At 39.8% G+C, this 24,412-nt stretch overlaps 1 protein-coding gene across 1 annotated transcript in view; it reads right to left on the reverse strand.

The window, feature by feature from the left end:
* Positions 1–24,412, reverse strand: part of htr2aa (5-hydroxytryptamine (serotonin) receptor 2A, genome duplicate a) — a 111,358-nt gene that overhangs the window by 19,069 nt on the left and 67,877 nt on the right. Inside the window, exon 2 of the mRNA XM_088011899.1 lies at positions 4,626–4,826. Coding sequence (XP_087868025.1) covers positions 4,626–4,749 — 124 coding nt within the window. The 5' untranslated portion in view covers positions 4,750–4,826. The remainder of the gene's footprint in view (positions 1–4,625; positions 4,827–24,412) is intronic.

Here is a 24,412-nt window from a genome sequence, read left to right on the forward strand (position 1 = left end):
TGCGACTGTTTGATACGAGCTCGGTGTAGAGCTCAGTTACAGTTTGATGTAACACCGTTTGGCGCTGAACTGTTTCCTGTGTGAACCACAGAGTACGCATCCGCCGTCGTAAATGTTTACCTTTGCGTGAACTTGTCCAGCGGACGTCCACATTGTTCTACCTCTAGAACAAGAGGACGAGAATTACGACCGACTACGTTGGGAGCAATATGAAACTGCTGCTGCGCGCGTTACGCAACAGGGTGTTGCTAGGTAACCAAAGAGTAAGTGAGTTAGTTGATGGACTGCAATTTTTCTTAGCTAGCTGCAAGGATTTGAGCGGCTAAAGCCTTTCCCTCTGTCTACATCCCCAGAATGCCGTGCGGTCCTGGATGGGAGTTCAGTGAAATTATGAAAATTCTTAGACATATTAGCTATTGATGTTAATCATGTGTCTTATCGCGATAGATAACTTCATAAACATCTTACTTGGGTTAAAGAGATGTCTAAAATCTTCTTTTCAGATGAAAGTTATTTTTTTGAGAGAGTAGAGAGGCACAGAATCCAAGATATTTCAGGTCCTGTGTGACATTTCCAGTCAGTGATGCAGCCGTGTCATCGGCTAGCAACAGCTAGCAACCAGTTGTAGAGCTCTTCATCGTGCTTCGTGCAAAGTTCATGTAGATGCTGGCTTTATTTTCCAGCAGGTCTTTCCCTCGATGTACTGATGTCTACAGAATGACTAGAACTGATTGGTTGGAAACTGAACTCATGCAAAAGGAACCTAAAGCAAGTATTCAGCAAATATACAATATACTTTTAACTTTTAATTAACAACCAAAAACTTGAATATAATCAGTTTCATTATTGGAAGTGAACTGCCGAAATAAATTCACTTTTCAATGCAAATCTATTGAGATTTACTGTAACATGTTTCACACGACAGTAAAACAAACCACAGCCTTCTGAGGTCACCTTTGTATTCTTGAGCATCACTGTTAGACGTTTTGACACCGTTAGGTCAAAGAAACCTACTTAAAAAGCCATTTTTGTAGAGTGTTAGGTGGACAAGATAAGCCATCCATCTTCATCAGTTAGTCTATTGTAGGAAGCTGCAACAGAAATAGAGGCATTGAGTCAAATTACCTTTTTGTCCTTCAAAAGTAGGACAAACGTGACAAGCATTCGTAAAGCAGCCGTTTCTTTATTGGACAGTGTTCAAGGAGGGCAGCAATTAAATTCATTAATTTATTGTCAGTGCAGGAAGTTCCTCTCATCATCACTCTTCTATTTTAAAAAGACTCCATCAATATAAATGCTTTTTGTTACCTACTAACGTTGTCTCACTTCTTCTATGTCCTCATAAAGAGAGTCTTTTAATGAAATCTCTAGGTTAGCCGTAGCTACAGTTTTGGTCTTGTGGGCCAATTCTGCCAAAGTACTTCTGGGCCACACTTAAAGAAAATAAAAATATCAAAATAATTGTGTGATTTCTTTTTTTAACTTGTTCAGCAGTTTATGAAACCTGCAGTACTTCAATGAAACAAAAAAATGGAGATGCATTTTGTAGGAAAATGTATCAGAACGTCACTTTAGAAAAAGGATGTCACAGGTCTGTTTTATGTCTTAATGTTTGAATTTTTATTTTGTCTCTTCTGGGGCTTCAAATGTTAGAAGTTTGTTTTGCAATCGATGGAACATAGAAAGTTGAAATGAAAAATAAGATGCATTTCCACACTTTTCTGTTATTCTTTTTCTTCTGTTTTCTTCAACTCCTGTGTGTTTGGCGCCACCTTTCACACAGGAGGTTTACAGCGGCAGTGCGCTCATAAACATTTGACTGCAAAATGGTCAAATTTACTTCTCAGAGACCCAGTAGTCAATTAAATAAGAGCAGCAGAGTAAAAGTTGTAAATCTATAAGCACAGGCAAAAGCTAATTATCAGGACCTGATTGTCCTCTGTAAAGAAATTCAGAGTGATAATAAAAGTCTTGGGGAAATTTATATCTCTTCTTCTTACATCATCACTGCGTTTCTCAGTTTCTCCCTTTGGGAACCAGAAAGGAAGTTTGTGTGATGTTAAGTGTAACGTGAATGAATTTTAAGGTGGAATCTACTGTGTGGAAACCGGCAGAGTGTCTACACGATTCTGTCAAATTATTTTCATTAATGCTTGCTTTCTATTTGCCGTTTTTATGGAAACATCTCTGCTTTTTCAGATTGCACTAAAGACGTTTTATTTTGCATCATGTGCTGATGATGATGATGATAATGAACCAGGAAGCAACATCATGTTCAGAGTAAAACAAAGAACAAATGAAAAACAAAACCCTCTGATTTAAGTCATTTACATCCATTTCATATTTTAATCTTATATTTTTAAAGATGTTGTTCATGTTGGCTACTTGTAAACTTTCTGTTGGGTCGAGACGAATAATGTTGGCAGAAAGGCAGTAAGGAGTTAATCTGTCAATCCTTTCAGTTTCTTTTACTATCGTTTCTGAATAATAAATTAAATAATATGCATATTTTTGGAATATTTATTTTAAATTAAAATTGTTATTTTTTACATAGAAAATATCTAAATAATTTATATTCCTCTATATAAATCTCGCTACAACTTCAAAAAGGAATTTTGATTTTTTTTTTTCTTTTTTGCTCTTTACTGAGAAATTATTTAAAACAGTTCAGTGATGTAGTTGACGTGTCCTCATCTATTCATAAACTATGCAATTATTTTCTCAGATTGTTTTCTAGTAACTTTAACTTAAGACAGAGATGTCTGAACCTTTTGGCATGGGGGCCCAGAGATGTCAAGTACTCCAGGGCCACAAAACTTTTAGTATCTTTCTTTTTAGCTATAATTTCAAATTTCTACTCTTTTACTTTTTACTTTTACCTGCCAAATAAACAACAAACTAAACACATAGTATTTTACACAGCAAAGCAGTTTAGTGGTGCGTAAATTTCAACAAAAAACAAAACAAAACAAAAAAACGCACAACTAAATATATTCCAAAATTTTCAAGTTCTTCTAGATTTTCTGCCAAGTACATGAAGTTGATTGACAGCACTAAGCCCCTCCTCCTGGCTCTGATTGGTTGTTTTTGGTCGTGAGCGGTACATTTCTTCAGACAGCTAGCGGAGGATGCAGAGAAGGTCGATTTTGTCACAGATTATCTGCCCCGTAACAAACTGTCACAACATGGGGGCAGTTTTAATGTGTAAAAATCATATTCTTTATAAAAGTTGAATACTGCAGCTTTAAGTCTATTGATCAAAATAAATAATAGCTACAGTTAAAATGCTGTAATGACTCAAACAGTCATGTCACAGAGATCTTTGATGTCTAAATAACTCTCCTGCTCTCTCTGCCTCACCTTCCCTTTGTTTTCTCACCTTGCCTCCTCCCTGCTCTCTTTCTGCCTGAACTTATCTGCCGTCCGCAGTGCTTTGCTCGTTGCTCCGTGTCCTGACAGTTCCCGACTCTGCTGCCGGCGTTGACACTTTCTCTTTCTTTCTCTCGTTCTCTATCTCTTGCTTGAGGCCGTCCGTCAGCAGCGACGGTCAGGTTGAATTATCTTTTTTAGCCTGTTTGGCTCCAGACTGTTTGAAGCAAGTTTGTTCAGGAAGGTTTTCTGCAAGTCTAGCCCAGATTATGTCCGCAGCTTTGAGATGACTTTGAGAAATTCGCTGAATTCAAATGAGGCAGTGATGGTGGATTCCACTGAACCCTACCTGCTTGTTTTTTTTTATTCATAGACTAGGACAAAAAAATCATGATGCAGTTTTGATTCTGGACAAACTAAAGACTTCTGATTCACCCACACCAGCCCTGGTTAGTCTGCTTTAACTGAACTCAGGTTCGTTTGACTAGAAAGTCCAGTTCGTTCGGGAGGTGTGAACTACGATGTGGACCAAAAAACAAACTCTGGTCCGTCTAAAAACCCAGATCTCAGGTCGGTTCGTGTGAACGCCGGCGTGGTTGGAATGCATATGTGAACGCCAAGCAGACCAAGCAGACCGAAAACCCATACAAAAGCAAATACAACCAAAACAAACGTGAGAGTCTAACGCTAGCGGGAGAAACGGCTCGTAGTTTCTTACCAAAGGCAAAAGACAATTTCAACAACCGCTAAAATCTGATGCTACTCCATTTTTGAAGTAGCTGAAGAAGGAAGAAGGAACTCAGTGTCTTCTACTGAGGTTTTTGTGTCATTTCTCCATCAGTAGTTCTTGGTACAGCGCCCCCACAGGCGAGGAAGGGAACAGGTTTTTCAAAGGGTTTGTTTCGTTTGACACAGAGTATGAAAGAGAATCACAGCAGCTGAAAACGTTACAAATGTTGCAATTTTGGTTCTCAGATTTAACTGAATAAAATCTACTGGACTATCAGGTGTGAAAACACCTCCTTTGATTTTTGATTTTAGAATCCAAACTCTAAAAGCTTCAGAGTTTTTTCTTTCTCCCCAACAAAAAAAAATTGTTCCAATTCAGCTAAGGCCAGACCGTAGAAACTCCCTCCCCATCATGTTTATTTTCTGAAACAGAGAGTTCTCAGGAAATGTGTGAGATCTGACCTTTTCATAAGTCTGATTAGGTTTGATTGGATCAGATTTTTTATTTTTTTTCCTGGTGCGCTCACCCACTGAAATGGTCCAGACCGCCATGATCTTGATGCGAGCCTTGGTGTGGGAGTTGAAGCGGCTGTGGTGGATGGGGTTCCTTATGGCGATGTAGCGGTCCAGCGAAATGGCGCAGAGATGCATGATGGACGCCGTGGAGAACAGGACGTCCAGGTAGATCCAGATCGGACAGAGGTCGGAGGGAAGGGGCCACTTGTAATCTGCAGAGGAGGGACGGGAAAAACAAAAGCTGCTGAACATCTGTGGTATGCTACAGGAATATCTGGAAGAAAATCATGCATGAATAAGTGCTTTGGTAATGAGCCAATCAAATGTAACCGAATTCTTCCAAATCTTTGACAAACTGTGAACATGACACTGTGAGGGGATGGCCTACACATCTGCTCCTAAACACACACACTCACACACACTCGTGGCTGCCTCTATAGCAGGCGTCACCATAGATGTTGTTGCTGAGACCATTCAGCTGCTGATACAATACTGAATACTGAATGTGACACATTTTCAAAGTAAACACATCATGGGGAATCTATTTTTAGGGACCAGGTCTAAATCGGTCATTCAAGCTGCGTAGCACAGGGACTGGATATGGAAAGGTGTTGCAAAGAAAAGACAATAGAAGAAGAAAAACACTTTATCATTATTTAAAGTTTAGATCAAATTATTTGTAGTTCTTCCACATCAACATCCAAGTTTAAAAGCAGTCAGGTGAGCTGAACTGCTTTGTTTCCACCACTTGCACAAAACCTGAATGAAGGTTTTGATTTATTTCTTCCAACAGTGAATTTCAGCTCCAGCTTCTTTCAGTTAGGGCTCAACAATAAATCAATAACAATATAAATTGCCATAAATAATGACAGTAGATATTACGTCTGATGTAATGTTCAATAATTTCCCAGAACTCTGATCCAAAACTGCTCGGCATTCTGGGGGATGTAGGCAGAGGAAAGGCTTTAGCTGCTCAACCTCTAACAGCTAGCTAGCTAAACGAGTCTGGTAGCATCTACTAACTCACTCATTCTGGTTACCTAGCAACAACCTGGTGAGTAACTTGCGCAGCGACAGTTTCATGTTTCACCAATGTGCCTCGTAACGGCCTAAAAATAAAAAAACAGCAACATGGAGTGAAAACTTTCTTACACAGAATGTCGAACGGGACTCATATGTTACGTTTCTGTTTTTTTTCTTTCAAATTTCTGACAAGTATTTTCAGGACACTAATTATTGTATCACCTGACCTTGTATTGAAAATTATTCTCTTTTATTTTTTTTGCTTTCCAAAAAATATAGAACCTTAAAACCATCAATGTTTTATCAATATTATAATAACATTATTTTTCATCTTCAGACAGATTTCCAACTAAGATTACAGAAATAAAAAAACATTCAATCACATTTTGAATTGGATTTTAACAAGAACTTCAATGCACATTTTCTAACTGAGATGTTAATAATTACTGTTTTAAAAAATGAGGTCATGTTAGCCACCCGGACACGAATTTTAGTATCAAAATTTAAAATGAAATCTTTCTTTTCATTGGAGGTGTTTTGTGTGTGTGTGTGTGTGTGTGTGTGTGTGTGTGGATGAGATGGTATGTTCTGACAGAAGTAGATGTAATTCAGGGGATCAGACCCAGATCATCATGAACGTCTCTGACTTCCAGGTCATGGAGGACTGTTTGCGTTCCCTCTGTGGTTCCCCAAACCGACAGGTGAGAGACGACCCGACGCTGGCCCTCATTATTGGGGAGGAGATGACTCATCCACGCAGCTCCACGTCGCCATGGTCACCGCCAGTCTCTCTACGATCTCCTCCTAATCATCGTCATTGTTGCTGTTCTGCTCTATCTTGCTTTTTTTCCCCCTGTTTTTGTAAGATGATTGTTTTTTATATTATTTTCTCTACTTGTCGTCATTCTCAAACATGTCCATCACACTGTTATTCTTCCTCTCCATTTTATTCTTTTCTGTCTCAGATTCTGTTTGGATGTCATTGTGAAATCGGACTACTTCCCTAATTTCACTCATTTTGTTTTTTCTCTGCTTTGCAGGCGGCCATATTTTGGTCATTTCCATAACAAATGAAAAAAAAATTACATTATAAAACCCTTTCTTAAATACAGGACCAAGTCAGTGTGATACATTCATGTTACTGAGATGAAACTTTAGTTACTGAATCTAAATAATACAATAGTTCTTAAATGCTTATTATATTATTGTTTATTGTGTGGCATAATAGAGTCAGATGTTATATTTAATGACTCAGCAGAGTGTCGTTTTGTCATAAGTCATTATGTTGTGAGTCCCAAAACTCTACCACATCGAAAATGTTCCACTTTTGGAAATATTCTGAGTCAAAACTGTTTTACTTTTGACAACTTAAAAATTTTTTCTAAAAAATTTCTGTGGTTAATCTAAAAACTCCCATTTCTAGAGCTGATCGATGTTATTGACCAACTGACAATTAGTTGAGAAGCAGCGATTTTCTTAAAAACCTGAGCTACCTCTTACATCAACAGGGTTGACCGCTGCAAAAACTGCTGTTTGTCTTTCCCGATCTAGTATGGCTCCCCATCTTTGTTTCTGTATCAACTTAATCTGCTTAAGGATGACCAGCAGTGCCCTCTTCTGGGTGGAGGCCAAACTACAACACTGAAAGAAGGTCTAAGAAGATGTTATTAGTTAATCGATTGGAACTAATTTTAGTCTAATTAATTAATCAACAATTGACCATAAGTCGATTAATTGCTAGCAACAATAAAGTGAATCTGAAGAAAAATTCACGCAGAGAAGGAGGTCAAAACGTTATAAGGTGGATAAGAACTGACTAATTTAAATGTGTATTTGCAATTTTTGATAAGATCACAAGGAAACAAACTGTTCCTATTTGGAAACATTAATTTGTGGTGGAAGCTGCATAGCTATAAAAGTCTGAATGAAATCTGCAGACTTATTTCAGTTATCTGCCTCGTGTTTGCTCAGTTTTCCATTTCCATCTGAATAAGAGGAGAGACGCTCCTCTGTGGCCGACCTGCCATTCTCACTTCCCAACAAAGACTCAGGAGGAAACACAATTCCCCCCTCAGGGACTGATAGTATCACATTATTACAGGCTCCGCAGTCTCTGACGGCCATGACCCAGATCTATCGTGATTTATCCCCCACGAGGAGATTTCCTTCACATGCAATCCAGAAAGTCCCGGTAAAGTCCCTGCAGACCCGTTGGGACACGACCCTTTGCTCCCGATGGCCGTCAGCCGTCCTCCAGATTCTGCGGCTCCGGCTCAACGTGTCCTGGCGTTGTCACCTCTGCCTCGCTCGTCTGCAGAGAGCCACCGGGAGTTTCCTCGGTGTGCGGCGCTGCGGCCACAGCGTTACTACTGCCAGCCTCACATAAATTATACACAGTGGCAGCTGCACAAGAGGTCCATGAGAAGAAAGTGGGAGTTTCTCTGCTTTAGGTGACACAGCTCTGCTTCTGACAGTGTGTGTGTCACAGATAGCATAATTTAACAAGATGCTATAATCAGGACACTGAGATGGTGACTTTAGGTGGTGGAGTTACATCATTTTGATCTTATTTTATTCCAAAGAACAAGAGTGGATTTAACTGCACTGGTTGCCAGATCATCATTGGCTGTTTTGTTTTCTCCAACTTGGCAACTTTATTGCTATTTTTAGCGAGTGGTCAGACTCATCTAGCCTCTCCTCTCTATTGTGAGACACTAGTTGTGTTTCCACTGACCAAATAATTGCGCAGAATGGAATTATGAAAATAACTTTCCTTAACAAACTGTCATGACATGGTGACAGTTTTAACAAATATATAAAAAACAACAACAAAAAGAAACTTTTTTTATAACAGTTACTTAGTGCACCTTTAAAGCCAGTATAATATAGATGAATTGAGAACAGACGCATGTAAAAGATTACAGTGGTCATCGCAAATGTTTAATGGCAGTTGTTGTAGCCATAAGTTATATAATTTGTTAGTTTTAAAAGTCTTAAACATTTACATGTGATAAAAAAGAGAAAAATCTTCACACCTATCAACTGTCTCTCAGTTGCAGATGCAGCCAGCGTAATAAATGCTTGTTGACTGACACTTTCTTCTGTTTTTTTTTCTTTTATCATTTATTGGATGAAGCAGAGAAGTCAGACGTCCACAGTGGAAGTGCAGGATGATTGTGTTTTCATTGTGTAACCCTCAGGGCGAACAGTGAATCAGACATCTTGAGTATTTGATGCGGCTGGAGAAAAGAACGGACGGCGGCTAGCAGAGCGCAGGGCATCGATTTGCAAATGGACAGAGGCATAAAGAGATTCGATCACTTGAAAAGTCTCTCAGGGAGGTTAAATCTGGGTGACTGCACCATCTGAAAGCTTCAGGCTGTTAATCAAAAGCTTTTATGTGGCATAACGAACAGTGACATAACAGCTGTCATGTTAGGAGCCTGAAGACGGTTCGACAGAGAAAATCAGCTCTACAGATTCAGTTTTTCCACACACTCAGCTCTGCATTCACCAGATAGCTCATTATTACACCCGAATGGATTTATTTTGAATGAACTGCTTCGTTTTCCATAAATCTCACCCTGCGTATGAGCCAAATAACGGTTCATCAGGATCTTCACACATGGAAAAACTGAACCCATTAATTTTTTTTTTAAGGTTCCAGAAACAAAACAAAGATGAGGACAGAGTCTGACCGGAGCGTCCGTTTTTTGTGGTGGTGCAAAAGAAGCATTAAAATGTTGAGTGTGAAGCATAAATGTTTTAACGTTGTTCCTTTACTGTTCTAAATGGAACAACAGGGACATTATTCAATCAGAAATGAACAACACGTCGTCCTCTAATGTGCTGCTGGTGTGATGTGATTACCTAACTTTAAAAGGAAATCTGCCCTCCAACTCACTCCTGTTTACTGATTTACAACCCCTGGCAAAAAGTATGGAATCACCAGTCTTGGATGAGCAGTCATTCAGACATTTCATGCTGTAAAACAAACTCGGATCAAAAACATGATACAATATTAAGGTCATTCCAAAGTGCAACTTGTTGGCTTTCAGGAACACTCAAAGAAATGAAGAGAAAACATTGTGGAAGTCAGTGAATGATACTTTTATTGACCAAACACAGGGAAATAAATATGGAATCACTCAATTCTGAGGAAAAAAGTATGGAATCACTCAAATTGGAGGTAGAAAAAAGGACACACCCAGTCTATTTCCTTTCCCTAAATGGACACCTGCCCCAGATTAGATGTGCCCGTTAGTGTGCAGTTCAAAACACCTGCAGTCATGACACCTTGGAGGGCTGCTGGACGAAGTGGAGTGGCGAGAACCATGACTCCAACAAGAGAAATGTCCCTTGAAACAAAAGAGAGGATTGTGAAACTTCTTGAAGAAGGTAACCCTTCACGCATGGTTGCTAAAGATGTGGGCTGTTCACAGTCAGCTGTATCCAAGATATGGTCCAAACACAAACAGCATGGAATGGTTGTTAAAGCCAAGCGTACTGGTAGACCAAGAAAGACATTAAAGCGTCAAGACAAACAACTAAAGGTCATTTGTCTTGAAAACCAAAAAAGTACAACTAAACAGATGAAGCATAAATGGGAGGAAGCTGGAGTCAATGTATGTGACCGAACCGTAAGAAATCGCCTAAAGGAGGTGGGATTTCAATACAGGAAAGCTAAATGAAAACCAGCATTGACACCTAACCATAAAAGAACAAGATTCCGATGGGCTAAGGAGAGGCAATCATGGACTGTGGATGACTGGATGAAAGTTGTCTTCAGTGATGAGTCAAGAATCTGCATTGGACAAGGTGATGATGCTGGAACTTTTGTTTGGTGCCGTTCCAGTGAGATTTATGAAGAGGCCTGCCTGAAGAAAACAACCAAATTTCCACAGTCCTTGATGATATGGGGCTGCATGTCAGGCAAAGGCACTGGGGAGATGACTGTGGTTAATTCTTCTATCAATGCACAAGTTTACATTGACATTTTGGACAGTTTTCTCATCCCTTCAATTGAACAGATGTTTGGAGATGATGAAATAATTTTCCAAGATGACAATGCATCGTGCCATAGGGCAAAAACAGTGAAGGCATTCCTTGAAGAAAGACACATTCAGTCGATGTCATGGCCTGCAAATAGTCCAGATCTCAACCCAATAGAAAACCTGTGGTGGAGATTGAAAAAAATGTTCCACAAGAAGGCTCCAACCTGCAAAGCTGATCTGGCAACTGCTATAGAAGAGAGTAGGCACCAAATACTGTTTGTCCCTCATCAAGTCCATGCCTCAGAGACTAAAAGCTGTTATAAAAGCCAAAGATGGTGCAACTAAATACTAGTGATGTATTTTGAATGGTCTTTTGTTTATGTGTTTTTCATGATTCCATACTTTTTTCCTCAGAATTGAGTGATTCCATATTTATTTCCCTGTGTTTGGTCAATAAAAGTATCATTCACTGACTTCCACAATATTTTCTCTTCATTTCTTTGAGTGTTCCTGAAAGCCAACAAGTTGCACTTTGGAATGACCTTAATATTGTGTCATGTTTTTGATCCGAGTTTGTTTTACAGCATGAAATGTCTGAATGACTGCTCATCCAACACTGGTGATTCCATACTTTTTGCCAGGGGTTGTAGCTTAGTCTTTGAAACCAAACTAAAATGTCAAACTAGAATGTTGGTTAAAAGTCTCGTGTATAAAACATCATTTCCTAAGCTGATGTGTTTCAGCAGCAAAACGCACTGATTATATTAACCTAAACATGCACTAACTATACTCTTGTTGGACATTCTTTAAAGGAAAAACATATTTTAAGTTGCACAATATGCAAACATGCCTACAGGCAGCAGACTGTTGTGGTGCCTTGGTCCAGAATCCAGTTGTTTCAGCATAATTTACTGAATCTCCTGTCAGAAATGTTTAAGTGTGTGTATGAGGAGGAAAGTGTTTTGTACACAGAACAAGAACCGCAGCATGCATTTAGATGTGTATAAATAAACGTTACTTGTAGAGGGGAAAAGCCTTTGAGGGACAGTAGGAACACAAGAGATCTATACAGAAATATATTCATATTTACATGGACATAAATACGAAGGTAAGTGAATGGAACTTGTCAAAGCAGAGACGAGGACGTTGAAGGTACAAATGAGAAAAGAGCTGGACTTTTTCAAGGTAGACGGGTTCTTCTGAAACACACTTTTCTAAAACTCTTTTAGGACAAAACAAGAACCATTAGGGCAAAACCTCTTTTCAACAGAACCACCATTATAGTATGAATATATGGATGGTGGCATTATGTAGATAACAGGTCACGAAGGAGACTGTGGGTGTTATTTGTGAGCCTAAAGTTTCCACAGATTTTGCAAATGAACTGAATTAATAACCTCCACAGGGATTCACATCTTGCTCAGTGCGTGAGCTAAATGGAAAACAGCATGTTGGTATTGTAACTTCTCTGTCAATCGTCTCATGTGTAGCAGCAGCTTTGAGTGACTTTTAGGGTTCAAACAACATGTGGAAACTCTAATTGTGGAAAAAAGTCAGAGTTTAAGTAGCGAGAGAGACGACTGATTGTGTGTAGAAAGTAAAGACTTTCTGCTGCTTCCATTCACTGTTATAAACAGTCACTGTACGACTTGCTAAGTCATACATTTGACTGTGTCGTAGCACTTTTTTCACCTTTCCAAGGTTTAGCTAAGGTACTGAATGCTTACCTTAGTGATCAACATTGGACTGGTTCAGTTAGTGTGTTTGTGAAAATCATTCACATTGTGCCACAGTTCTCCCAAAACGGAAACCATTCTGCAGCTGGTTGCTGTGTGTGAGACATCTTGGTTTCGGCTCCGTTCTGTAATTTCTCATTTTAGGTCCAATATTTCTCATATCTGTCCATATTGGCTCCTGCTGCGCTCCGGGCTTTTACGTTTTAACATTTATGAATGCTCTCTGGGAGTGAGGCGGCAGACGTCTTGTATGAAAGTCAGCGGCCCAGCTGACACACATATCTGGGACTGCCTCCAGGTGACCAAAGGCCACACAACGTGCTCGCAGATCTCCTCCATAAAGAGAAAAAGGAATGTGAGCCAAACCTGGAATATCCTCCTTTTCCCCCTGAGGTGAGTCTGGAGGAACTAGAACACAATAGACTCTGACACTGGAGCCTGGAGATTTAAGCTGTAACTGTGAAATCTGTCAGGGCACAAAAATGGACAAAAAAGCTAAAAGTCTTTGAAGTATAATGGGTTTTCCAGCCACACACTGTCAATTTCAGTCGTTATAAAACTGCTTTAAATATCAAATATGAATTGAAAGACATTTTACTTTGTAATTTAATGCCTTGAAATTGGAACTCTGTCTCTTTAAGAAGCTCCTGCTCTTTCTGAAACTCTGCCTTCATGAAGTCATCCCAACATGGTTCCTCTTTAACCCTTTAATAACATTTTTACCAGCGTTGCTCTGAGAAGCAGCTCCTATAACGAGCTCCAGCAGGTGTATTTGCTAATTGCTGCTGGCTAGTCTGAAGGAGCAGAGTGGCGAAGGGCTGCTCTGTGATGAAGAAGCTTGGAAACTGACTGCATCCTCGCAGGCGGAGCTAGGTCCACCAAGGCGTTTAATTGAATGGTTGCCATGGAGATTAAAAGATTTCTCAAAGAAATCAAAGCAACACTCCAGGTTTGTTTTCGATGAGGGAATAACATTTTAACATGACAAAACAGTTAATTTTACACAATACTGACCCTTTAAGTCAATTCAGCTCTGATTTAAAGAGAATTATCAGCTGGTGATCAAACTAACATATTTAGTGCCACTTTTCATAAACAAAACAATGAAAAAGAAGGTAGAATAAAGAGCGAAGGTTTTGGATGACCTTTTTGCGGCGAAGTGTGCCACATTTGAAAAGCAAAGGAATATGGAAATAACTGATGGAGAAGGAGTGAAAACTGGAAGCAGGGAAATGAGCTCCCACGGGGCAGGAAGGTTGATTTGATCAGAAATAGGCTCCGAAACCACCGAGATACAGAGAGCAGAGGAACGGGGAGAGCAAGGAGGATGAAATAAACAGAAACATACTGACGACGAAGACGATGTACATCGCAGCAGCTCCCCCACATGAAGCACACACACACACACACACACACACACACACACACACACACACACACACACACACACACACACACACACACACACACACACACACACACACACACCTGAATACTCCAGATTCCCACACTCCAAAACCAGGCTTGGCTCGGCATAACACACCTGTTTACCACCAAATTGGATTTGTCTGCTAGATCTTCCACGTCTCAAAGGATGAGGCCGAGAACACACACACACACACGCACACACACACACACACACACACACACACACACACACACACACACACACACACACACACGCACACACACCCCGGCCCACGCATCTGCTGCTTGTTGGGTTTGTGGGGACTCTGTTGACTTCTTTCATCTCGGGGATTTCTGCCACTCCTGAACCAGGAAGAAAATACATTCCTAACCCTGAGGGGCCTTTGAATGTCAGGTCTTGATCATTTAAAAGAAAGGCTTTCCTTGCTGCTCATATATGAACTTCATATGCTTTTACTGCTTTTACTGCAAGATTATTTTCACAAACTCAACTGTGACCAGGGAATCGTAATATTTTACATAACATAGACAAATGTACACCTTCAAGGCTGACTGATTGCCAAACCTTCATGGAATTTTGTAACATTTTTTCGGTGTAGCTGCTCACTGTTGCCTGCCGGGCCGGCCCACAGACGTCGGCACACATTTGGCCTACATTTCGGTGACTCTGCAGAACAACACTGACAGCAGCATCCCCCTTCAAAGTCTGGCACAAAACAGCAGACATCAGATAAGAAGCAAAAGGAGAAAAAGTAACTCTTGTTTTTAAGGGACGGCGGTGGTTCCTGCTGTTACCTACAAAAACCTCCGTGTTAAATTTACTTATAACAAAACAATTTTCCTGCCAATGGAAAATATTGATATTTTTTCATCTATATCAAGGCATTATATGCTTGAAACAAGCTTCTATATCTTGCTGATGAATTGCTTTTAAGTTAGTTTTGTCTTAATTCAAGTACACTAAGATATTTGAAGTGCAAACTAGACCAGAAATACTTAAACCTGTGTGTTTTTTTTTGTAGTGCAGGCTGTGATAAACAGCTGTAGTACACCGACAACATGCTAGTCAATACTAAAACCGTAGACATAAACGCATAGATGCCTCATTCATGCCTGTGGATTAAAACAGTAAGACGAAGGCAGGTTACTGTGGCAACCGGTGACCGTTTAAATTCACGTTGGCTCTTTCTGCAGTCAGGTTGCGTGCCCATTCAGCCGCGTTCATGAACTATACGTCATGGAACAAGATGAAGTATACAAAACACTCAGTCTGCACCGTCGAAGTTTACACTTCGACGGTGTTTGCACCACGTCTGCCTGACAGGAGACATGGAGCAACTGCTCCATGTCTCCTGTCAGGCATTTGAGGTGGCCGACGTGGCAGCGGACTTGATTCTGTGTTTCGATTAATTCAGCCAAAAGTCATGTAGCGAATCCCAGGAAACACAGGCGTTTAATGGAAGTCATCTTCGAGCTTTACACAGTTAGCAGGTTGGACTTTCACCCACAAGGACATCATATTCCGTGTTCTCATCACAGCAGCTTGGCCAGGTATCCCCACTGTCATCCTGACCTCATTGAAAACCAAAGAAAAAAAAACAACATTTCTTTGTTGGCATAAAAAATAAACACAGAATCCACCAAAACTGCAGCCAGTGAACAAGAACTTGGGGCTCACCCTGTCCTCTTTAGTACTTTTGATGCAAAACTGAAAGAACAGTTTGTCAGTGTGGACTTATTTTTATTTACTCCCATCATTCTCAGCACACATAAGTCAGAGAGCAAGAAGCTACACCGCAAATAAAATCCTCCCATTGTTTGTTCCCAGAGAGTGACATCAGCCAGCTTGGGTGGAGAACTATCATTTCATCATGCAGGTGAAAGGTGACAGTAATTGTGCCACAGTTCAATCCAAATATGTTTATAGTGAAAAGTACATTCACTGAGCTCTCTCTGTCTGCAGAGGAGAGGAGAGGAGAGGAGAGGAGAGGAGACAGGCAAACAACTGAGAGGAGAGTGAGAGAAGAAATGAAGGAACAGAGAAATCATGGTGAGTTTGACGCAGGCGGCAGGAAGGTAATGGCCAATAAAGACGCCTGAAAAGGTAAAACGAGAGCCGTTAACTGCGTTTCCATTTCCAATGTGGGCAAATCTTTGTCTATACTCCTCTAATGTGGAAAAAGCACAATTTTGCATTGCGGTGTTTCCCTTAAATAAGAAACAAAATGAAAATCACATGTTAATACGTTTGTTCAGGTGTTTGAAATCATGGCAGCGACGGATGTCAACAGATAGATTAAATATATTCATAATTCAGCGCTAAAGGTGGTGGTGCTCATCATCCATCAGCCAATCAGAGGAGACCTCAGCGTTTTATTCAGCCTTTGCAAAAACAAGCTCCTTATCCTGGGGAGCATCTGCGTGTGCGGCGTTTTGGGGAAACTGTAGTCATGGTTTCAACACCTTCAACTGACACAGATTTTTATTAACTGTGATGCTGTGACAGCTGAGGTCGAGCCAGCTGCACGTTGTCTGAAAAAAACAAAAACAAACCATCATCCTCCTACCACTTCCTGTCGTCTTCTTTGTGGTTTCCACCAGTAGTAACATCTGGCTTTTGATCACAGACTGCTAGCCTATGGCTTCTTCCTGACTGCAGAGCCTGTCATGAATGCTCAGGTTTACAGTAAGTTGTTTCTCCACCATTAGCACACGGAACAGCGCGTGTATGAGCTTAATTGACAGCGCTAAGACCCTCTTCCTGGCTCTGATTGGTTGTCTTTGACCGGGGAGTGGTAGATTTCTATAGATGACAATCAGAATTGGAAGGAGGTGGAGGAGATTGATTTTTTCACGCATTATCTTGTCTTGTACCATACTGTCACAGGATTGTGACAGATTTAAAAAACATGAGATAAATATTAATAAAAGTTACATACTACAGCTTTGAGCTGTAAATTAAATCAAGGAATCCACAAAAAACAACTTCATACCAAATTAGATTAGCGGCTGATTGAACATCATTTTAATTCTATTACCAACATAAAGTAGTTCACATTTTTAGAGTGTAGCCATTAGGGAACATTGCACTGACAAACCAGTATACTTTAACTAAATCAATAAAATTAAGTTAATAATTAAAATTTTAATATTCAAGTACCTTTTTATAGTGGACTCTGATTTATGAACTAACATTTGTGTTTGTCCCTGATCTTCTCTGTTGTTTTGGTTGATGAAGGTGATTGCTCTGGGAACTACTGGAACAACAAATGTCACTTAGGAAGCCATCAGTCAGACAATCTGATTAGAACCAACAGACACCATCACTTATAAAGCATTACAACAATAAAGTGACCAGAAGGCATTAAATACACATAAACTGATGCAGGCCAGGACTCTGATAACTCTGCTGTGCAGCTCGCCAAGCGCTCTGAGAGCAGAACGAATGAGTGATTGGGGAGAGAGATTAGCTCTGATCATGTGGACATTACACTGTCTGCTAGCAGGCATTATGGAGCATTCCACCGGGAGGTTGGGATCTCACTGTCTGATCATTTCATATTGCTTTCTCAGCCACCTGTTTCTAACAAGGACAGACCAAATACCACTAAACTCATGTTATCTTGGGGGGGGAACCACAGACAGTCCAATCAACCTGCAGGTAGCAGTAAATGTTAGAACCTGAAATAAACAAATACATCGCTCCCACAAGTCTGAACTGGAAGTGGCCATGCTTCTGATTTCTGTCGTCAACTAAATTAAAAACAACAGAGAACAGTAGAATAAAATATTTATTCAAAGGAAACTCAACAAGAAGAATCCTAAGAAGCAAAAAGAAAACTGCAAAATCCCAAGAACTAATTAGATTTTAATACAGCTGCTGTGTCTCTGTGGTTTAGAGCCAACTTTGCACTTTCTAGCTGTGAAAAAAAAAAAAAAAAAACAAGCAGCAGAAATTAGGGAAAATTATTTTAAACAAACTGTTAGTTTGGCTGACAGTTTCAATGAAAGGAAAGAAAAAAAACCTGACTGCCTGGAACAAGCTTTGTGTTAAACGTGTTAGAGATCGCCACCTGAGCCAACCAGCAATCTGACCTAATCAGCTGCACATTCAGCCAAACCTCTCAGAGGATTGTTAAACATGAGAGCAGCGGGAGTCGTCGAGCCGGGACAGGAAAACCGGGCTAACTGCGCGTAGCGTTCTGACAGCGGATGACGATAAACAAAAGGAGCCGAGCAGAACAGAGAGGAAAACAGACATGCTCAGTTAGATAATCGCCCGTGACAACAATGAAGAAGCACATTATGTCAAATTATGCAGGTTATTTATTTTTTTCAGTCAGACAGTAATTTTCACCTCAAAACAAAGAAAAAAATCATCCAAGACTTGACTGTGTCTCACTGTGTGAGACCTCAGTGCTATGCTGGCTAAATATTAGAGATGCACCAAGGTGATGTGGACTTTCATCACCACACTTTGTTGTACTATTGTGATGATAAAACTGGTTGAAATGGCATTCAGAGCCACACAAACACAAATACTGGAAGAACAGTCCAGTTTGATATCAGCTTCTTTAAGACTCCAGTCACACAAACTATGGGATTAATGCCACTAACCTGAACAAAGATACTTTATTTAATCCTGTTTTCAAATGTTCTTATATTTATGGAAGCTATAGAGGGAAATAAAAACAGTAAAAATAACATTTGAGTCAGTTTTTTTTTTTACATTAACTGAAATTTATTGTAACAATGCTAAATCTTTTTTTTTTTTTACCATAAGAAATGGTTCAAAATAAATGATAATTAATATGACAAATGCAAACCCATAGTAATCTGACTCACCAGTTTACTTAATCTGGAGACTAGTTTCTTCCCGCTTTACCGGTCAGTCAGGATGTTAAAGCAGTGGCTTGCTTTTGGTTTGACTGGACTACACTTTGTTGTTTTGAACTATGTCTTATATGTGGCTCTCTGAGTAACGTCAGAATGTCTCTGCACATTATAATGGAGGAATCCAGTTGTAAAATCAAGAAAATGAGTAAAATGTATTTATGTAGCACCTATTGCAGACATTAAAATCACACAGGAAAGTAAAGTCAACATGACAGCTGGCTTCAATCTCCTTCTTAAAGGGGCAGTGTTATTTAGTTGTAGTGCCACATGGTGCCATTTTATAGCACAATCAAGTAAGTGTTACCTTTGGTTGCTCTATTTACCAAATATGACTTAAAAGAAATTTTACTTTGTAATTTAACACCTTCAAATTGGGTCTCTGTCTCTTTAAGAAGCTCCTGCTCTTTCTGAAACTCCTCCTTCAGGAAGTCATCACAGCATGGCTCCTCTATTAACCCTTTAGCAACGTTTTTACCAGCGTTTCACTGAGAAGTAGCTCCTATAATGAGCTCAGCAGATGTACAGTTCCACCAGATGTTTGCTAATTGCTGCTGGCTAGTCTGAAGGAGCCGAGTGGTGGGAGTAACTGGGAAGCCAGGTCCACCCAGGAGTTTTCTACAGCTGAACAGTTACCATGGGAGATAAAAGGATTTCTAAAACATGCATGAAAGAATCAGGGCAACACACCAGGAATGTTTTGGATGACAAATATAAAGCTCCAAAAAGTTGATTTTACATAACACTGCACCTTTAAAAAGTTTTCATGCCAGATATGTATGCAGCATTAAAACTGCATACAGGGTTTTATTCACTCGTGCTTATTAAATTCTAAATCTCATAAGGAAAGATAAAGGTGCCACAAATTTAACAACGCTGCATTCCGATGCGCAATAAAAATTGATTGTTTGTACAGAGTGAGACTCAGATCCTATCTTTTGAATATGCGTCTGCAATTATTGTCTTTCACCTTCAATCCCTTCCAAACGATGTCATCAAGTCATAAATCTGGACACAAGCATCAAGGAGAACAAAAGACTTACGATAAAAAAACAACACCCTTGGTAGTATTTTGTGTGTGTTCAGAGCACCAGGCTCCACTCTGAGTTACGTCACACAGGACAAGAGTTTGCAGGTTTGTAATGTGAGGTTATGACCTCCTGGCCTGTGTGTGTGCTCTGCAGGCCATCACACACCAAGCCTGCATTTGTGTGTGTGCAAAATGACTACAGAGTCGGAGTCAGATCATGTCAACTATAATTACGTTCCAACTTTAAGTCTTGCATTTGTCAAATTGTCGGTACCATTTAGGTTTTCTGCTTTTTCTCAAAACTCTTTTGAGATCACGCTGTTCGCTCAGCGCCGCAGTTAAAGTGACGCAAACATCGACTCTAATCAAATCTGACAAACCGGTTGGCTGCGGTTCCTCAGAGCCCAGGAGGTTTTAAACAATCTTGAGAAATTCAAGATTGGGATTAACTGAGTGGGTGGCTGGAAGTTTCAAAGACGTTTTTTGAGAACTTATCAATGAGAAGATGGACAACAAAACCTGTTTTTTTTCCCACCAGGTGAAAGTTGCTTTTACTCTCAACTCCAGGTCAGTCGGAGACGCCGTTGCGTCTTTTTCTCTTTTGAAGAAGTAAGACTCCCAAGCCTCTTTTACATTATTTTCCCTTCGCTGTGGCGCACTGATCCAATTTAATGACTTCTCCATCTCCAGGTTTCAGTTTCATCTATGAATGGACACTAAAAGAACCATCTTATCATATTAAACTCTCCTTTCTCTATTGATATCAGGTCTTAAAAAATGACATTATTGGGTTTTACTGTGTTGCACAGCGTTCTGATGCAGTTAACCAAACTGGACATGAGTTATAAAGATTGAACGCATATTTTATAGAGACAAATCATCCTGTGGGACCTGAAAGTAAACAGACGGTTTATTATCCCAGAACGTGTTTTACTGCAAACCGTGAGATCAGAGCATGTATGAATTCAAACGCCACCAGTCAAAAAAAGGAAACGCTCGTTTACATTTAAAATAAACTACCAACATCTGATCCTGATTTTCTTCTTTTTTATAAAAACAAATGAAGCAATGTAGGGTAACAAAACAACCAACTGCACTTCAGTCTTCCTGTGAGCTGATTTACATCCAGTCGGTCTCAGTGTTTGATGTCTGTAGATGTTTTCTAGCGACAGGTCAGAGTACAGCTGGTATGTGAGCCAGTTGTCTATTTTCTGGCATTAAACATGATGCAGATCCCTCTCTCTCTCTCTCTCTCCCCCTTTCTCTTCTCTCTCTTTCTTTGTCGGGTTTGAGGTCACATCAGGATGTGTGGCCCTCCACTTCCTCCTGGGACTCAGAGGCCAGATGGGAGCGATAATCCATGCAGCATGTTCTGGTCCCGCCCCGGGCTGCTTCGGATCTCAACAGGGATCCACTCAGCAGGCTGGACGAATTTCAGACTCATTTGGTATTAACAACAGCGGGAACGTCTTATTATTAATTATTATTATTATTATTATTATTATCACCTATTACTTGTTATTATTATTTGTACATCACAGCCTTAATTGGATCAGAGCATAAAGCTGTGAGGCAGAGACACAACCTGGATGCTGGCTTTCATAATTCTGTTTCATCTTTAGTCTTTATGTCCCAACATGGACGTCATGTAAACGGTTAGAAATTGCTTGGAATAGTTGAACCAGCGGAGGAGAAACAAAATGCATCCAAACTTGTAACATGATGTTCTGAAATCAAATCTGTTTTGAACAGATCAAGTTTCTTTGAAAAATAAAAGAAAGAAAAAAAGAAAAGAGATTATGACAGAAAACTAAACTGAAGACCAAAATGTGTGGTGATTCAGTGATGTGGTTCAGGTGTGTTGAACCAGGAAGCTACATAAAAGCTGCAGGACATCAGACCTGCAGCCCTGGACAGATCATAATGACCTCACATTCATAGTGGCTGTGATTCCATTACAAATATGCACAAAATTTTGATATTCTTCTAATGTAGAAAAAAATCACAATTTTGCAATTGTTGTGTTTCCACTAAATAAGAAATGAAATTAAAGTCACACATGGCTGAGCTACATCAACAAACCATCATCGTCCTACCGCTTCCTGTCATCTTATTTGGCATTTCCACCAGTAGCAACATCCAGCTGTTGATCATGTGACTCTAGTGAGTCAAGAAAAGTGTTTCCATTTCAGCTCTGCAAGAATACATCTATTTCAGTAGGGCAGAAAACAACCTCACTGTAGCGGAAAAACAAGTTTTTTTTTCGAAACTGGCGTGTTTCCGTTAAGCAAATTTATTGTCGGAATTTCAATTTGCCCATTTCTGTTAGTGGAAATGTTTATTCATTTAGTTTAATTATATTGAATTAGGTGATATTAAGTAAATACAGTATTAAGTCAAAACTGTATTATTCCACAACTTATGAAATAACATTTTAAACTGATTCATGGCTATTTTTGTTACTTTTTTTAGTTGTGCCACTGCAGTCTTCTGATAGATGATTCCACTGGGACGATGCACCGTATCATGTAAAACTGGTTTCTGAGCTCTCTGTAAGTCAGCGGCCTTCACCGTCACCAAATCCTAATCCAGCGCCTGAGGGATGCCGTGGAACAGCAGATTAGCATCATGGATATGCAGCCACTGAATCTGCAGTAATATTGAGATGCTGTGTTTCTGCCAACATGGAGTGAAGTATCAGCAGAATGTTTCTGAGACCTTGTAGAATCTGTGCTAAGAAGAATTAGTCTGAAGCTGAAGGAAAAGGGGATCCAGCCTGGTTTTAGCAGGTGAGTAGCTGATAAAGTGGCTGGTGAGTTTATGTTCATGCAGGAAATGTGCAGAGGAATGATAACGCTCTCTAAACGTTAGCTCAGTTTAGCTGCAAGCGATGACATGGTTCCTCCGGTTCAGAGTCAGAACCGGAGGAACAGAGAGCAGAGAGTTTTCTCTGACTTTATTTAGAGCTAATTAATATACAAAAATCTTTTTGTCATTAAAGCTGACCAATGTATTTTTATAAAAAACATTTTTATACATATTTGTTGAAACTATTCCTATGTTGTGATAGTTTATGTGTGAAACAAAAATCAAACTTCTAACTAGAATCAACCAATCAGAGCCAGAAGGAGGGACTTAGCGCTATCAGTCACCATCTTGTGTGGCGCTCCTCATCCCCTCTTGCTCTCTGCTATGCTGCAGCGCCTCTTGTGAAATTGAGGCTAGCTAGCATAGCCACCAATGACGGTGGAAAAACTGTTTTCTTGTACATGATGTTGATCGACAGCGCTAAGCCCCTCCTCCTACCTGTGATTGGTTGATTTTTACGGTGAGCGGTGCATTTCTTCAGACCGGCAATAGTAACTCAGGAAGGGAGTGGAGGAGATTTATCTTTTCACAGATTTTCTGTCTCATAGGAAAGTGTCACAACATGGTGACAGTTCCTTACAAAAGTTACATATTGCACCTTTAAAGGGAAGGGCTACAAATCCTAATATATAAAAATCACAACAGTTCTGAGAAAGTAAAAAACAAAACAAAACAATCATCCAGCTTCTGTATCCATGACAGAGATTTCCCTTTTTCTTTTCAAACTCATCTAAATGTTAGGAGACACATCAGCAGTCAGTGCCAGTGAGGTGTGATGTAAGCGTTACACTGCAGGCGCTGATGTCGTGTTAAGAAGTCGTCTTGGTGCCACGACTTCTTATTCTAATATTGCTTCTTATTGCTAATAAGAAGTTGTGCTAAATTCAAATCAACTTCTGCATTTAGTGAGAACATGTCAAAAAGGACGCTGGGATGATTTTTGAAACTAAACGGCTCAAATTGTGGAGCACGAATATGTAGAGCCACTGTACATGCAGTAGGAAAAAAAGAGGGGTACATTTCTGCAAAGAAATAAAAAAATAAATAAGATAAATAAAAAATTGAATTTTCTAGGAAAAACATGGACATTTCTGAGTTTTCAAATTTTCTAAAGTTGAAAATTTGCTGGAAAAAAAAATCTTAAAAGTTTCAACAGTCAAAAATATTTGACTTTAGAAACTCAGAAATTTCCAGGTTCTTTTCAAGAACATTTCTGAGATTAATCTCAAAATTTGGTAGAAATTTACTCCCTTTTTTCTACCTACAGTGGCCCTGATGTGCTGTTGTTCACAAACCCTCCATGTGCTTCACTCTAAACTCGGTGTTTCTGGTTACATCTCCAACCTTCCTCTGAGGCAAACCGAGCCAAGGAGAAGGCAGCGTTGAAATCTCAGACTTTTGATCTGAATGTAACATCTGTTATGAGCCCCTCTAGTGGCAATTTGCGACGGTGAACCACATACTATGACTCTCCACATTTAGCGCCTTGCTTCTGGTCTCTGTGGTCTCATGTGGCTCTGCAGGGCGGCGGTGACACGGCGCAGAGAACAAGAGGCAAACTGAAAGCACTCAATAACTTTTAGCAAACAATTTCAAACTGCTCTGTAAATACCAAGGTTTTTTACGAATACAAAGAAATGACATCATCATAGTGATACTTCACCCACGAAGTGAAGTAAAAAAAACCTCAGTAAGATTTTAATACGCAACCGAATTGCAGTAAAACATCAGCGCAAACCAACGAAACCCTGAAGGAACATTATAGCAGATTTTAACGCCCTAAAGGTTATAGATTGCTGCTTATTGAAAGCTGTTCATGGTTTATG

Source organism: Poecilia mexicana, unplaced genomic scaffold (genome assembly GCF_051168715.1).
Source record: "Poecilia mexicana isolate PSO_F unplaced genomic scaffold, ASM5116871v1 scaffold_2, whole genome shotgun sequence".
NCBI classification, from domain to species: Eukaryota; Metazoa; Chordata; class Actinopteri; order Cyprinodontiformes; family Poeciliidae; genus Poecilia; species Poecilia mexicana.